The 12,611-nt window shown below is 36.2% G+C and overlaps 1 protein-coding gene across 3 annotated transcripts in view; it reads left to right on the top strand.

Annotated features, from left to right (window-relative positions):
• EIF2AK4 (eukaryotic translation initiation factor 2 alpha kinase 4) overlaps window positions 1-12,611 on the top strand; it is a 38,299-nt gene that overhangs the window by 11,142 nt on the left and 14,546 nt on the right. For all 3 annotated transcript variants that reach the window (XM_051622326.1, XM_051622325.1, XM_051622327.1), the window contains exons 9-23: window positions 357-892; window positions 1,267-1,376; window positions 1,901-2,058; window positions 2,403-2,818; window positions 3,558-3,627; window positions 4,699-4,782; window positions 5,032-5,154; window positions 5,593-5,697; window positions 5,913-5,970; window positions 6,654-6,733; window positions 7,409-7,510; window positions 8,103-8,153; window positions 9,108-9,344; window positions 9,946-10,021; window positions 11,647-11,768. In XM_051622326.1, coding sequence (XP_051478286.1) covers window positions 357-892; window positions 1,267-1,376; window positions 1,901-2,058; window positions 2,403-2,818; window positions 3,558-3,627; window positions 4,699-4,782; window positions 5,032-5,154; window positions 5,593-5,697; window positions 5,913-5,970; window positions 6,654-6,733; window positions 7,409-7,510; window positions 8,103-8,153; window positions 9,108-9,344; window positions 9,946-10,021; window positions 11,647-11,768 — 2,328 coding nt within the window. The remainder of the gene's footprint in view (window positions 1-356; window positions 893-1,266; window positions 1,377-1,900; window positions 2,059-2,402; window positions 2,819-3,557; window positions 3,628-4,698; window positions 4,783-5,031; window positions 5,155-5,592; window positions 5,698-5,912; window positions 5,971-6,653; window positions 6,734-7,408; window positions 7,511-8,102; window positions 8,154-9,107; window positions 9,345-9,945; window positions 10,022-11,646; window positions 11,769-12,611) is intronic.

Genomic DNA, 12,611 nt, shown 5'->3' with positions numbered 1-12,611 from the left:
TCTTGAGGCTGCTACTTTATAGTGAACTTGGGAGAGTGGTGATGACTGAAAATGCTAGTGTTTAGCATATCTGCACCACAGAACATGGGTGTATTGTGGTACAATACACCCTATTTACAATAATATAAATGCAATAAAGTGTATTTGCAAATATGCATAAGTAAAATAATGCTACAATTTTGAATAAAGAGGGAATCAAGCAGATCCTGGCAGAAACCAAGGTTATTCTTGCCCCTTGTGTACAGTAGTTCCTTTTCAGAAAAGGATGAGAATTTTATGTCTGTCATGTATGTTATATATTTTAGTAGCGTGTTCATGAATGACACCATGCATGTTATGTTGTGTTTCTCTAACAGCTTCAGGGTGCAGAAACAGAGTTCAGCTCACTGACGAAGCTAAGTCATCCAAATATAGTACATTATAAATGTATGAACCTTAAAGAACGGGACGATTCAATTGTGGTGGACATTTTAGTGGAGCACATAAGTGGTTGCAACCTTTCTACGCACTTGCACAAGAAAACTCCAGTTCCAGTTGAGCAGTTGCGCCATTATGTGACCCAGGTCTTGTCAGCTCTCGACTACTTGCACAATAATTCAGTAGTGCACAAAGTTCTTTGTGCTTCCAGTATCCTGGTAGATGCTGAAGGAAACATCAAGGTGACAGACTACAGCATTTCCAAGCGCTTAGCAGATATCTGCAAAGCAGATGTTTTTGAGCAAACCAAAGTTCATTTTAGTGAGGATGGTCTTCCCAGCAAACCTGGAAAAAAAGGAGATGTGTGGAGTCTGGGCTTGCTTCTGCTTTCACTCAGCCAGGGCCAAGTAATCAAGGAATATCCAGTTGCTATTCCTACCAATTTACCTGCTGACTTCCAAGACTTTCTGGAAAAGTATGTTTGTTGTGTTCCTGTATCTTTTTGTCTTTGTTTGTTTTGTGTTTGGTTTTTTTAAGACTTGAACAGTTTTTTAAAGAACAGCTAAATCCCCCCGTGTCGCTAGAAATAGTTTTTAGAGAAGATGGGGTTGCTCACTCACAGCTCAGGCTGCTAATCTGAGATTTGGAAAAACATGTCTGATGCTCTCTTCTCTGCCCTGCCACCAACTGTGTGTGTCACTGTGGATAAGTTATTTAGTCTGTCTTTGCTTCTGATGCCCATCTGAATTATAAAGGTGATGATCTCTTAAATATGAGGAGACCTCTTTGAATTTTAAGGCCTGATACCAAATAGATCTTTAAACAATTCTCTTCTTGGTTTGCTAACAGATGTGTTTGCTTGGAAGATAAGGAAAGATGGTCACCTCAGCAGCTGTTACAACATAGTTTTATAAACATTCCACGAATGAAAATACCTGTAGCTGAAGAAAATTTAGATGGTAAGAAACTCGGTTCTTCCTGTAATCTCCTAAATAAGTGGGCTAAGTTGTGCTAGAACTTCACAAGACTGCACAAATGTTTTACATTAACTAACCTAGAAGTCAAAGACCACATTTTTATATCCATCACTAGCTGGTGAAGACTGATGACTGTTGTCTCATCTGTAGAAGAAGCTGATGCTTTAATTAAGCCTGTAAACTAATCCACATATTACATGGTGTAAACATCAGACTTTGTCTTTGGAAGATGCTGTACCAATGAGACTTCTTCCCTCGTTATGTCTTGTAAGAATTGGTTCCTTTATTCAGTGTAGTTAATGTTAGTAATAAAAAACTGTGTTAAGGTTTAGGTTTGTACCAGAGCTAAAGTCTACACAGCAGAGCACTTTGGTAATTTAGTGTTTAGTTACACTGGAATTTAGTTAGGTCGTTACCATTTTCCTGATGCTCTTTGACAGTCCCTTGTGCTTTGTCCCTATGCCCCCACACTACCAGCAGTGTTAATTTTGGCGTCCTTGTGACAGATTCAGCAGGTATAGATTGCATCGAGACAGTTGTACCCAGCAGCCAGATGTCCAGCGCTTTGTTCTTCACGGAAACACAGCGACAATTTTCGCGCTACTACAATGAGTTTGAAGAGCTAAAGTTACTCGGTAAAGGGGCTTTTGGAGCAGTCATCAAGGTAGGGTATACAAATAATTTCCTTCTATGGAATCCTTTTTGGGAATGCATTTGTTTCCTCTGAAACAAAGCAATGTCTTCAATGTTTTCGTGGTTCTGTTTATTATTTTCTAGTGTTCTGTGGCTGTGTCATGGTGTTTATCTGGAATTGAATAGGCTGATAAGTTTTGTGGGAAGTTGCTGGGAATCTGAGGAGAAGCCTGTCAGTACAGGGAAGCTTGCATTTGAATTGTAGTGATTTCCCATGTTGAAGGAAAACTTTGTCTTCCAAGGTCTTTCTACTTGTAGCTCTACTTGGTAAGGTATTTATAAGCATTTGACTTTGGATTTACTTGAATCTTGCAGGTGAGAAATAAGCTTGATGGTTGCTATTATGCTGTGAAGCGTATCCGTGTAAACCCTGCCAGCAAGCAATTTCGGAGGATTAAGGGGGAAGTGACTTTACTTTCCCGCTTGAACCATGAGAATATTGTGAGGTATTACAATGCTTGGATAGAAAAACATGAAAGTCCTGTTCCCACTGTGTCGTCATCTGAAGCAACCGAAGAGAAAAGAATGCCCACCAAAGCCAGTCTCTTCATCCTTACCTCTGAGGAGACAAATGATGTGGAAGCTAACGCCCCTCCTCCAGTTTTGACAAGTTCGGTTGAGTGGAGCACTTCATGTGAAAGGTCCTCCAGCAACAAATTCAGTGGAGCTGATCAGGAGTCCAGTGATGATGATGATGATGACGGTGATGGAGTCTTCTCACATTCATTTTTGTAAGGAGGCTTCAGTATTGACACTGTAGGGAACGTGAGCAAATTTGTGTCTTTTGTCATTAGCACTTTTATCAGAGGTGACTAACTGCGTTTTCATTTTGTTCCCTGGCTTAATAACAGTGTACTTGCCAGTAGCCAGATAGCCCAGAAGAGGAAAATCTGTAGCTAAAAACTATAAGTGTACAAGGAAAAATTGTGGTTTGGGATAAAAGTTTATAATCATTTGTGTTGGAATGCATGACTGTTTAATATATATTGTACTGTCTTTTCCAACTTTGAGAGTAAAAGTTTTTAATAAACTAGAAGAGAAATACTAGAAATCCTGAAAAATAGCAAAATTGTTATTTTTTTTTGTGCTTTGATTTTTGTTAGCGCAGTCTATGCCTGCTTCTCTGTATGGAGTGGTTCTTTCACTCGTGGGGATTTTTTTTGTGCAAGCAAGCAAGCAAAATTATCTCAGTGTTGCTTATTGACTGTAGAAATTAAATTTTGCTGATGCAGAAATATACCTTCCCTTGAAGGGACTGGGCTGTCAAAGGCTTGTTGCTTTGCAAGAAGAATATTGTTTTGAGTTTTGTTTTGGTTTTTTTACTTAAGGTGTATAGAAGGTGTTCAACAGAAGCTTAGTTTTTCTTTTTTTCCATGAACAGTTTCCAGATTTCTTAGTTAATATTAATTGATAACATTTACTTAAGGAGAACCAAAATTTGGGGTTTTTTTCTTTCTCTTCTTTGAACAGGCCAACTACAGATTCTGAAAGTGAAATAATTTTTGATAATGAGGATGAAAACAGTAAAGCTCATTCCCCAGTAAGTATAAAGATAAAGCTAGTGAAAATAAAAAGATAATAAAAAAGCAAACAGGTTGGTTGGGAAGTTTTGTTTCACTTCTGGAGTAAATACAGAACCATATGAGGTTTCATTCCATCAGAATAAATACTGTCCCATCATGAGCTGCGTTCCAAAGAAATCATGGTCTGATAAAGCTGATCTAGATTCTGTTTTCCATAGTGTTGCTTGAGCTAAATATGAGTTTCACTTTTATAGACACAAGCCTGGTTATTGCAAATTTGTGATTTATCAGTTAGTCATATGGATTGCCTTACATCATCTGAAAGTTGAAAATTGTTTTGGTTTTAGATGATATAAACCAACATATTTGCTCATGCTACCCACCTTTAAAAAGTGGTGATATTACATGTTGTTAGCAGTAAAAAGAGAGAGGAATTCAAAATAAAGTGTAAGGTTTTAGCTGATTTTATTATTTGTATCACAGCACTTACTGTGAACCATCTGTGCTGTATCACAGGAAAGTAAAGTACTGTTTTCTACAAGAACTAGAGTGTGATTCTTGTAAAATGCTCTTGTTAAAGCTTCATCTCCTTCCTCTTTCTGTTGTAACATGTGCTGGCATGAAAATGCTTTCATTATAGCACTTATGCAGTGCGGTGGTTTTTTTGTCACGATAGCTATACACACACTATATGAAAATTGGTTGAGGGCAGGAGTTGCATTATTAATTGCATTAAGTAAGCTTTGTATATTTTAGTTTCTGTTTTGTAATATTTTTTAAACATTACACACTTTAGAGATTTAGGTTTCATCCAGATTTTCTGGATTGTTTTTCCTCCATTGTCTAGTGATGGCAAAATGTTACTTGTTCTTTGAAAATGAGGGTTCATTCCCACCTGTTTTTCTAGTTTATTTAGAAGTGGTGATATTACAGAAATGTCAGTATATTATTTTGCTGTTGTTCAAAGCTAGCCATAAAAGGTGAGTTCTCATCAAGGTGTTCTAGCCATTAAAAAATAGTAGTATGTATCGAAATACTCTGATTGGCTTTCCGTAACTGGCTGTTCTATTACTTTTCTTGTGATAAAGGATGTAGAAGGCAATGAAGAGAATAGCCATGGAGGAGAAGATGGGGCAGCAGTCATTCAGACAGTACATTACCTCTACATTCAGGTACAAACATGCTTGCATTTTCAGATAAAAGATACTGTTTATTCCAACCTGCAGAGATTAATTGCTGATTTTAATGAGAAAATAATGACCTTTAAAATGTAAATGAGACTAGGTTCAATGTTTTTGCAACAGACTGGTTTTCTTAAAGGCTTGCTTGGTGAAATATGCACACAAACCCAAATTTCTGGTCTCTCTTCTTGACAAAACTGCTCTTTCTTCCCGCTGTCCCCTGTGTCCGCACAATGGAAGATGGAGTATTGTGAGAAGAGCACGTTAAGGGATACTATTGACCAGGGATTATATGAAGACACCAGTCGGCTTTGGAGGCTTTTCCGAGAAATTTTAGATGGGTTAGCTTACATCCATGAAAAGGTTAGTAAATAAGATAGTTACAACCTGTCTATAGTACCTGTGTTATGCCTCTTTCTGTATGGGTTTCTTCATATTCTGTACATTTTGGGGCATTTATTAGCAAGGTTTGTTCCTTGGCCTTTCCACTACTAATCTCTTCTAGGAGTTTAAAATATTTTATCATAAATCTGAATTTTATAGTGAACCACTTCAGATTTTTTACTCCTTTAAGAATGTTTTGTTAGGTACCTGGTAGCACCAGAGACTATAGTCTCTAGCCCAGAAGCTAGAAGCAGTCTTAAAAATTAATAATCAGTGACTTAATGCAGAAGATTTCCCACTGTAATGAAAGTATGTAATATGATTTTCTAGTCTATTATAAAGAGAGTTTTATTTTTAATTATGTTTACAATTTAATGTTCTGTGGGTCTTTTTTATTTTGTTCTCCTGCTGTAACAGGGAATGATACACAGAGACTTGAAACCTGTCAACATTTTTTTAGATTCAGATGATCACGTCAAAATAGGTGACTTTGGTTTAGCTACGGATTATCCAGCCAGTGCAGTAAGTACAAATGAAAATTAATTCAAATGAATGAAAAAAAAAACCTTGAATTTGATGTTCCAATAACATGAAAGATAAAACATAAAAACTCATTGAAATTTATACCTTATTTCTAAGATGCTAGAATCAAACCACGTACTGCCAACCAAAGCAGCAAGAAAAGGCAACAGAAGCATTTCAAGTGCCATTTACAATATCCGTCTTCCTCATTTCAGGTGGTCTCTAAACAAGAAGAAAATCACTTGGATAGTTTTGCTGTGTCTGACCCATCAGGTTAGTTTACATAGCAGCTTGTTCTAAATTATTTTAAGCAAACACTATTTTGCAGTGTTATATACTCTGTTAGAATTTCCTTTCATTCTCTAAAATCCTTTTGTTTGTGGGCAGAGGGGAAACAATCTACAACTTTTGGGTAGATAATTTACGTATAATCTGGCAGTTTTGACTTTTATCTAAAACTGAATTTGCTTCCACTGTGAGCCTTCTGCCTCAGATCAGTGCTTTTCCTGTGGTGAGGTATATAGAGCTCTTGTATATTTGTTCCATCTGTACTTCTCTTGCCTGTACAGGACAATTTCAAGACTTCAGGGATTTTTGGTGGTTGGTCGTTTTTTTTACAACTTCTGTAACAGGCTGAATTTTGTGTTTTGAGAAGACTTTTGTACACTTGTGTATTTTAAGATTAGTGTAATGGAAGTGAAATTTAGTTGTATTGTTTTTGTGCTGACCTACAATTCTGAAAAGCAATGGATAGGTTTAGGTACTAGAGATAGACACAATATTTGACATGTGAAGGTAAGAACAGTCTCTTTTGCAAACTGGTCTCAACCAGGTCTCTCTCTGCATTCTAACCTAGAAGACATGAAGACAGAAGAGGAGTGAGTTTTTTCTTTACTTTGATGCTGCAATTCTCTCCTGCTTTCTTGAAACTCATACTCTCATCTTTTTCCATGTAGGTAATTTAACAGGGATGGTTGGCACTGCACTGTATGTCAGCCCAGAAGTCCAAGGTAGCACTAAGTCTACATACAATCAGGTATGATTTAGCAGAATTAATAAAAAGGTAGCTTAGGATCTAAGGAACAAGGTACAGTTTAGGTCATTGTGCTCAACAGAGATGAATTTGAGGTGGAACAGGGTGTGTTGAGACTGCTGCAATAAGCAAGGGATATTCCTCTGAGAGGAGACCAAGGGTAGAAGGGTATGGGCAAGTCAGTTTTTCTACATGTGCTGTGACCATGACTAGGTACAAGTGGCTTCAACTTGAAAGCAGGTAGTCATGGTGAACCTTTTATAAATTAATAGGATAGGGTAGAAATCTCACAGTCTTTAGCAAAGGTAAAATGTAATAATATCAAGTATATATTGTTCTCCTGGGTTTCTAGACTGCGATTTTGGGAGGTCGGGTTGCATTTTTTTCATCAAAGAGGATCCTGTTTATATGCAGAAAGTTTTTGAAGCGGTAGGGCGTCCTTTACGTCATGGCAGTGCAATGATGATGGAGGGCGCTGGAGCCTAACAAATCTTAATGGATTGTGTTATTTAACAAAAAATAAAAAAAATTCCAAAAAACAAACTCCTGAAAAAAAACACCGCTCTCTCCAGCTGTATCACACCATTAAATGTAACTGAAACTTTATTTTTCTCTGCAATCATTTTCTGCAGGGAATTAATGATTATTATATTTAAGTTTCTGTTTTTATTTCCTTAGAAGGTGGACTTGTTCAGTCTGGGTATAATATTCTTTGAAATGTCTTACCATCCCATGAATACTGCATCAGAAAGGATCTTTGTTCTTGGTCAGCTAAGACTGGTAAGTATAGAGATAAAAAAGATGCTAATTCTGTGTATCACACAGTTTGTTAAGATAAGGATGCAAAACATAGCAGAATTGTTTCCACAGAAAGTGCTTAAAAATGTTTACAAGATATATAGTGAAAGGTGAAGAATAAAAGAGGAGCTGATACTGACATTTTCTTAATGCATTGTGGATTTCCTAATGGTATTACCAACAGTCAGCTTACTGTCTGCAAAATTAATTTGTATAGTGCAGAACATTACAGGTGCAAACTTCAGAAATGGTTTTAGTACACCTGAGTTTAGACCTGGAGGGTCTCAGGAACAGGTCAGTATTTGTAGTTGATAAATGGCTGGGATTATGGATTGTATCTTCATTTTACAAAATGTCATAAAAGCATTTCAGTGACATTCTTTTTTCTGTTAGCTCTTCAACCTAAATTTGCCATTTGGGATTTTTTTTTTTTTTTTGTTCGCTTTTTCCTCATGGACCACAAAACTGCTTAGTTTATCTGTTTAAATGTGTAGAATTTAAAAATAAGACTAGCCTGAGCAAGTTGAAGTTCCTGTTGTAATTCCAATGTGATTTTTGTTTGTTTTTTTTATAGCCTGCTATTGTATTTCCTCAAGACTTTGATGAAGTCAAGCATGCAAAGCAGGTAATTTTGTGGACATTTTAACTAATAAGTATTCCCTGTCAAGAAATATTAATTATTAACTTTCCCACTTAATTTTAAATTAGCAATCTCCAAGTTCTTTCTACATGACATTAGAAAAAAGTAAGGAAAAAAAAATAATCTCAGAAGAATACACTAAGTTGCCATGGAAATATACTTAGTAGATTCCCTGAGCTGTCATAAAGAAATGCAGTTCACTGACAAACCTTTTAAGCTCTGAGAGAGAATTTTGATTGTTTTAGGCTCAGACAATGGCAGCTATGTTGTTTAACCCTTAAATTGTTGAGAGAAGTCTGTGTCACAAAGCAGAAAGAGGTGTGCAAGCTAAATTGACTGCTTTGAGTTTGAAAAGATGATGCCAAGAGCTATTCTGGGTGCCTTCATGACAGAGAAATGAAGTGATAAGGAGCAGGGTAATCTTTCCTGGACCATCCAGATAAATTTTTTCTTGTGCTGGTAGACTCATTCATTGACCTTTACCATCAGCTTTTTGCCTGTTGTGCCTGTGGAACAGCAATCTGCCCATTACTAGTCACATAAAAGTGTTTCCATCTTGTACAGTTTACTGAAATATGCCAAGAAGATTCCCTCTTATTTTAGTATCTCTAACTATGAAATCTTCATTGTTATGCATGTGATTCTGTTTTCTCTTAACTTCGTTAAGAAAGAGGTGCCAGAGCTAGCATAACAAAGTACACTACATACTTTGTCATCCAATAATTTTTGTATTTTACTAAATTTTATTCAGATAACACAACAAAATACATAATGTAATAACCAAAGAATATCCACCCCAAAGATTCAGATCCTGCTTTCTTTTTTATCCCCTGTAGAGACTCATAATTTGTATTAAGGTAATGTCACAAAGAAATTTGTTGTAGCTACTGTTAAGATACACAGTTTTCTTAAACCATAAAATTTGGATTTAATTTATAGAGGTCTGTTATTACATGGCTCCTGAACCATGATCCTGCAGCACGACCAACAGCTGTGGAGCTGTTAAAAAGTGAACATCTTCCACCACCACAAATGGAGGAGTCTGAACTCCATGAAGTACTCCACCATACCTTGGCAAACGTGGATGGAAAGGCCTACCGGACTATGATGAGTCAGATATTTTCACAGTGTATATCTCCAGCTATAGACTACACCTATGACAGTGATATGCTGAAGGTTTGTAGGTGTTTAGGGGATACATGGGTTGGTTTGGTTCTTTACCTCTGTTGGGTTTTTAAAAATGTTTATACTTGTGAACTCAAGAGAACTGCGTTATCTCTTAAAGAGTAACCTTCACATTAGTTCCCATTTAAAGCTACAAATCTGTACCACTTCTCATTTATACCTTACATTCATCCTTCATTGATGAAACAAGCAGTGTTTGATTGTAGTAGCCTAAAGCTTTAAGCTTCTGTCCATTTGATTACTTTCCTAACTCTGAATTTTTGTCAAACTAATGGTACTTGCACCTGATTGCTGACAGAATGTGTTGTCTCTGACTGTTCTCTTCCCTTTCTAATAGTGGTGATCAAAGTAATCCTTCTTGGTTTCTCAGCTCTTAAATCTTTCTAGATCTAAAGAAATACAAGGTAGCAGTACAATAATTATTTGTATAGCTGTAGTTATTTTTTTATTATGTAAGTGTTATAATTTATTATAGTGGGATGAGACATCAGAATGCTTATTGTCTTGAATATATGAAATGACTGTCTATATTACATGGAAGCGTTCATGGCATGTGAGTTATATACATATCTTTTATTTGTGGTGGTTTCAGGGTAATTTTTCTATTTGGGCAGCCAAGATACAGCAGCATGTATGCGAGATTGTCAGCCGGATATTTAAAAGACACGGTGGGTGTGTTTACACAAGTCATTCATTTCCTTATTGTGATCAAATGGACTTAAGAGAATCAAATGGTTTTGCTGCTGTCACATGAGTCAGAATGTATGTTCAATAGTTGTATATAATTTGAAATTGTACATTGTTTTTTGCTGTTATTTTGGCATCCTAGTAATAGCCATTAACTTGAAATCTGAATGATTTATATTTTATGTAGGGAGAACAGCAAAATCTTAATTAAATCTTTGAATCTATTTGGTTGGTCTGGTAAGTCTGTATGAGCTTTTAGAGGTAGAGTGTTATGTAAAAGCTAAGTCTGAATAGAAGGATAGCTCTGTAATGGAAGACCAAGCATCCATGTAGCACAGTACTCCCTCTCTGGACATAGCCAGAATGGGAATGGCCTTAGCAGTCTGGAAACAGAGCAAGTGTATAGCAAGGATGTGCTGTTCAGGAACTTCCTGAGCCAGGGCTGGTGTCAGGGTGTTTAATAGTCTTTGGATTTCCTTTCCAGGACTCTCCCCAATCATTAGTAATATTTTTTGCTTAAAAGTAGTTTTATAAGAGAGGAAGAAGATTGATGCACACACTGTCACATTTGAAATGTTACAAATGGTTTTGGTTTATAGGTGTTTGTGATACTGTTTTATATAAAAACGGAATATTAAAGTAGAAACTGAGAAACTTCCTAATATATCATAATCTGATTAGGCATGATCAGGGTTTGATTAAACAAAAGGATGAGAAACTGAGAAATTCAAAGTCAAGTAAGGAGAAGTTACTCACCCAACATCCATCTTCACCATTTAAAGCTTGACATACTTTGGAAAGTGTCTGTCAGCATTTTACATACTGAAATATTTTCACTGTCTTGGAAAAAAAGCGAGATTTTTTGATATTTTTTTCCATTAGATTGTATCTGCCACCAGTAATGGTTAGAAGCATTTCCTTGGATTTGGGACTGCTTTTTTTCCTGATATAAATGTTTATTTTTAAACCTGATAGAAGATGTGAGAAAAGTTTATTTAATAAAATAACTGAGAATCAGTAGATGATTTAAAACAGGAAAATATTTTTTTTATTATTAGTGATATTATTGTTAATAGTAAGTTTTCTATGAACATTGGATTCATACAGATATATGGTTGCAAAATACAGCCAGCAAAAATGGTATTTATGAGATTTTAGAGTAAAAAATAAGCACTTACAGTACGGTTTTGAGACATAGGATATGTGTCTGAACAGTAATTGTTCTTTATGGAAGTGCCTCTAGACCAAAACAGTACTACTGGTATCTGTGGGGTTTCTCATCTGTTTGGTATGCATGCTTTTGTGAAGAGTGGTATTTAAAGAGGGAGGGCAAAGTGAAGATTCTGCTGGCGCTGTGGCATTTTCACTTCTCTGTTTCTCTGTGGGCTGCCTGATGAGCCCAGAAGGTGTGCAGGGTAGAAAATCAAAGTTTGTTTTCTAGCCTTCTTTAAACAGAGGAAGAGGGAAGTCTATCAAGAAGGCTTAAAATAATGTAATTTTTAGAAGGTACTGTTGAGATATCATACCCTGCAAGGTTGTTCGTGAGCTTGTAAAAAGGTGCTGCTTCTGAAATTGAAGATAACAGTATTTTACTGCTGTTATGTAGGAGCCATCAAACTGCATACTCCACTGCTCATGCCCAGAAATAAAAAACTGTACGAACATAATGAAGCTTCGTATTTCATGGATCACAGTGGGATGCTGGTAATGCTTCCTTATGATCTCAGAGTAAGTATTATCATCTCTACAGGCAAAGATGGGTTTGAAAATTGACTAGCCACAATTTGGTTTAGGCTTATGTTTCTTCTGACTGCTGAAGCAGCATGTCTTTTGGTATCTGTTCTTGTAGTCCTGTGCAGTACTCCTGGTCTGGACAGCTGGAGCCCTGACCACCTAGGAAAGACCAACCAGGACAACTGTACTTTTTTTTTTTTTAACACAGGTGAAAATAATGCCATATTATAAATGCAGTAGGTGTCACTGCTGAGGTTTTCTGTGGTTTTTTTCTTGTGCATAATAAAAGACTTTCCTAATGTCCAGTGAAAATTCTAATATTCCTATTCCTTTCTCATTTATGAATCTCTATAGAGAATGCGGGTTATAGTTTTATGTTCCTCAAACAGATGTTGTCAAGGATCATTTTTCTCTTGACAGGAGTTGCTGTTTACACAGGTGAAATTTCACTGTGGGATTCTTCTATCAGTACTACACAGTTATATGCAATGTTGGCCCAGTTAGTTACCTTGCATTTAATTTAACACCAAAACATTTTGTTAGATATTTTTTGTTTATTTTTGATGGTTAAGGAACCTGACTTCTTATATTCCATTTCATTAATTTAAGGTGAGTATAACTCATCCTTCCTTTGCATTTATAACATCAAGCTATGCAATAGGATTCACAATTAAGGATTTGTGCAGGATCTGCAAAATTGATCTTTCCATTAGAATTGCTTGTTTTAGAAAATGTGTTGACCAAAGATTTATTTTAAAGTACTTCTTTCTATAAAAAGCAGAATACCTGTTTGTACATTGTAAAAGTTCATAGTCAATTTATTTTGCATTTTGCATG

This window comes from Apus apus, chromosome 5 (genome assembly GCF_020740795.1).
Source record: "Apus apus isolate bApuApu2 chromosome 5, bApuApu2.pri.cur, whole genome shotgun sequence".
Classification (NCBI taxonomy): domain Eukaryota; kingdom Metazoa; phylum Chordata; class Aves; order Apodiformes; family Apodidae; genus Apus; species Apus apus.
The sequence above is the reverse complement of the archived record's forward strand: the minus strand, read 5'-3'. Positions and strand labels throughout refer to the sequence as shown.